This window comes from Pteropus alecto, unplaced genomic scaffold, assembly GCF_000325575.1.
Source record: "Pteropus alecto unplaced genomic scaffold, ASM32557v1 scaffold339, whole genome shotgun sequence".
In the NCBI taxonomy this organism is placed as follows: Eukaryota; Metazoa; Chordata; class Mammalia; order Chiroptera; family Pteropodidae; genus Pteropus; species Pteropus alecto.
In genome coordinates this window covers 218423-222514 of record NW_006442509.1, presented here as the reverse complement: position 1 = coordinate 222514, position 4092 = coordinate 218423, and the positions used below count along the sequence as shown (strand labels likewise).

At 53.0% G+C, this 4092-nt stretch overlaps 1 protein-coding gene across 1 annotated transcript in view; it reads right to left on the bottom strand.

Annotated features, from left to right (window-relative positions):
- The window catches only part of TRAPPC10 (trafficking protein particle complex 10), a gene marked incomplete at its 5' end in the record, with an annotated part of 54388 nt that overhangs the window by 11300 nt on the left and 38996 nt on the right, over nt 1-4092 (bottom strand). Inside the window, 2 exons of the mRNA XM_025040309.1 lie at nt 2851-3080; nt 3941-4092. The exon at nt 3941-4092 is cut by the window's right edge and continues 19 nt beyond it. Coding sequence (XP_024896077.1) covers nt 2851-3080; nt 3941-4092 — 382 coding nt within the window. The remainder of the gene's footprint in view (nt 1-2850; nt 3081-3940) is intronic.

Here is a 4092-nt window from a genome sequence, read left to right as displayed (position 1 = left end):
GTGTCAACGTCTTTACCCATTCATCCATCAACAGACACTCAGGTTGTTACCACGCCTTGGCTATTGTACATAATTCTTCAATGGACACACGGGGGCGCAGCTAACTCTTTGAACGAGTGTTTTTGTTTTCTCTGGATCAACAAGTGTGGAACTGCTGGGCCGTGCGGTTCCGGCTTTAACTTTCTGCGGAACCTCCGTACTGCTTTCTGTCGTGGCCGCTCCCCCTCACATTCCTGCACGCACGGCGCACGAGGCTCCTTCTCATCGTCGCCAGCTCTTGCTGTCCCGTCTTCTTGATGATGACCATTCTGACAGGCGTGCGGTGGTACCTCGCTGTGGTTCTGATGGCACGTCCCTGCTGACTGTGACGTTGAGCATCTTTTCATTACCTGTTGGCCACCCGTACGTCCTCCGTGGGAAGTGTCTATTCGGATCGGGCCATTTTTAAATTGGATGGGTTTTTGCTAGTAAGTTGCGTGAGTCCGTGTATCTTGGATGTTGACCTCTCACCAGATGCGACCTGCAGGCGTGCCCTCCCATTCGCAGGCTGCCTGTCCTCTTGCCGGTGTCCTCTGCTGAGCGGCAGCTTTTGAGCTTGATGTTGGTGCCCTCGTTTCAGTTTTGTCGGTTTTTGCTTTTGGTGTCAGATCCGAAACAGCGTCGGCCTTGGCCAGGAAGCTACCGCTTGTTTTCTTCCAGGAGTTTTACGCTTTCAGGTCTTACATTCACATCTTAATCTGCGTCCTGTTCGGCAGGCTGAGCGTCGGTGGATTCCTTTAGCTTTTGCTTGTCTGGTAAACCCTCTCCAATTCTGAGTGATAAGTTCGTCAGGATAATATTCATGGTCGGAAATTAGTCTTTTAGCCCTTTGGATGTACTGTGACACTCCCTTCCGGCCTGCACAGTTTCTGCTGAAAGATGTGATGGTCTTAGGAGGGTTCTTGTACGTAGCAAGTTTTTTCTCTCTTGCTTTTAACCTTTTCCCTGTTCAGAAAAAAAAAAGTGCAGCTCGCTGCTGCCAGCCTTACTTTGACATCACGTGTAGGAACGCTACATTTTCCAGGGTTTACCGTTTTGTAAACGGAAATACCGCTGCTAAAACCAGAATGCTATGAATAGAAGAATGTTATTTGTTTCCAAAGACTAGCGATATACGAGAGCGATGCAGAAAGAATAATAAAAGCGAGATATTTCGTGGCAGATTTTGGAGGTCAGGTTAGGACTATAATCCCTGAGTTATCTTGGGGTAAACGCTGCAGCCGCAAGCACCGCTGGCGAGTATTCTTGGGGCAAACGGGAAACAGGTTAAGAGTCTCGCCTCGTCTTTACCTTCTGACACTTTCATTGTAATGTGTCCTGACGTGGGTCTCTTCGGGTTCACCTTACTTGGAGCTCCCTGGGCTTCCTGGATCTGGGTGTCTATTTAGCAGGTTAGGGAAGTTTTCAGCCATTATTTCTTCAAATGCGATTTCGGCCCCTCTCTCCCGGGAGCCCGTCATGCGAATGCTGGTCTGTCCGATGCTGTCCCGCAGCCCGGGGACTTTCTTCACTTTCTGTCACTCTGTTTCCTTTTGCCTCTCTGGCTGGGCGAGTTCCGCCGCCTCGTCTTCGAGTGGACCGAGCCTTTCTCCCGCTTCGTCTGGTCGGCTGCTGGAGTCCCGCAGTGCGTTCTCTGTTCCGCGACTGCACCCTCCGGCTCTGTGACTCACACTTGGCACTTGTATGCCCCATCTCCTTGTGGAAGGTCTGTGTCAAACATTCTCCGCCCCACTTCGGTGAGCATCTTTGTAAATATCGCTGACCTCTTTATCAGGTAAATTACTTACTTTCCTTTCATCGAGGTTCTTTTTCTGAGGTCTGATCTTTTGCTTTCATTTGGAACAGACTCCTGTTTCTTCACATTCCTGGCTGCGTTGGTTTCTGAGCAGTAGATGAAAGCATCACCTCTCCCATCCTGAAGGGTGGCCTCGTGTAGGAGGTGAACCCTGTCCTTCAGCCTCAGCTCCTGGCTGTCTCTCCAACCTCCGTGCTTGTCCAAGCAGCCTGTTTAATTTTTAATAACTCCCAGTGACTGAGAATGTGCTGGGACCCGTCAGCGTCCCAGAGAGGCGTCTCATCCCCTAGATTCACGATGACTAGAAGCCAGATCCTCAGGCAGCAGCTTTCAAGTTTGTAAATATACGCAGGCCTGTGAGACCGCACACGTATGCTTCTACACCGGGCGGTTCGGAAGCCCTCAGAACTGATACCTGTGTCACAAGACGTGGACAAACCCGAAAGCAGCACAAGGCTACCAGCACGTTCCGTGAGCTGTCGGCCTGTGGGTCTGGAACCAGAGTCACAGATCTCTCCCATAAGTGTCAATAAATACCAGTATCAAAGTAGAGCTTTCTCCTTGCTAAGTCTGATGTGACGTTTCAGTTGACACCAAGACACAAAGCTCCCTCTAGCCTCATCACCAGGACAGACTACGGACCCAGTTACCTCTCCTAAGCAGATTCTCTCTCTCTCTTATAATAAACTGTCCTTCCTCTCGAGTTGGGATAGGACAGCTAGGGCCTCCCAGTTACCTCTCCTAAGCAGATTCTCTCTCTCTCATAATAAACTGTCCTTCCTCTAGAGTTGGGATAGGACAGCTAGGGCCTGTCTGTCCCTGTCCTCCCAAGACTACCCTCATCTGAGAAGCAGCGGTTCACAGACATTAATGCTAAACGCGGCGAGAGCACGTGATATCAGGAACTGAAAATCTGCCACTTCAACAGAAGTCACCTGATATGTACACGTCTCTCAGAACCAGCAGGACAGGCGGAGCCAGCTGCCACACACTAAGCAGTGCCAGCCCCTCCTTACTTTGTGGTCTATGGTAGCCATGCAGTGGCCAGCTTTCTGTGTGTCCTTCTGCTTCCTCTGGGGCTCTGTCACCCCCAGCCTGCTGCTCTCCTCTCCAGCTGCCGGAGCTGAAGGTAGAGAGAGAACTTCCAGTTCAAATTCGATCACGTGGTATGCAGGCGCAGCCGGCAGACTGATGCTCGTGACCTTGTCAGACGAATGAACTCGGAGCGACGCGTCAGAAGCTTTTTCTAGGAAAGACAGAAAAAGTCACTCTAACACGCTCCCTGTTTCCTGTTTCCCTGTTCCCTTTTCCTCCAGCAGGCGACAGGCCCAGCGGTGACGCTCCGGCCCGACTCCTGCTGCTCCTCTGCACGCGTAACAGTACGTCTGGGAAGGATGGGGGGACGGGAGAGGCGGGAAAATGAGGAACGAAAGCCAGCTGATCGCAGCCCGGAGAACTGTCATTGTGCTCAGACAGAAAGGGGATGCTTCCTGCGTGGCCCACCCAAGCACTGTGTGTCCCCCTAAGCAGCGTGTGCCCACCCTGTCGCATTGCCGGAACGAGCCCCACCCGGCGGGGAGCAGCAGCCTTCCCTCCGTACCTCACGCCTGGGGGTTGGGGACACAGGACGTTTTCAGGGCCTCTGACCAGTGCTGAGAAAGGCAGATTTACTTTTGCTTTGTGGTGAGCGGGTCTGGGGAGGGCTGAAGGAGGCTGGCGCCGGGAGGCAACACTGCCAAGCGGAGGCCCGCACTGCATCACCAGTCCCTAGTGTACGGTCAAGAGTCCCGTAGCAACTGAGTGTGGTGCCAGGTGGGGACTGGACTCCTCGGTGGGTCGCTTCGTACATTACATAAACGTCTAACCACCACACTATACCCTGAACCCAGTATAAAATAGTATTGAACGTCAACTCTAATTGAAAAAACAGAAGTCCCTCGCAGGGTCGGCGCCGCCTGGCCACGGAGCACACGCACGACTCAGGCCACCGCCCACACAGGGAGAAGCGGGCCTCGGTGTCGCCCGAGGACGCAGGGCCGACGGCTCCCTAAACCCTCGCGGTGTGACGGAGTCGAGGCTACCCCGGCCAGCTGACGGCGGCCTCACCTCTCGTGTTAGAGTAGATCACTGCTCTGCTGTCTGCGTGACACAGGATGAGCATGGCTTCCGTGTTGCTGAGCTGGAGGCTGTCTCCGTTTTTGACTGTATAATGGCCAGTAGTGACAGTGAACTTGACCTTCTGAGGAATACCAGCCAAA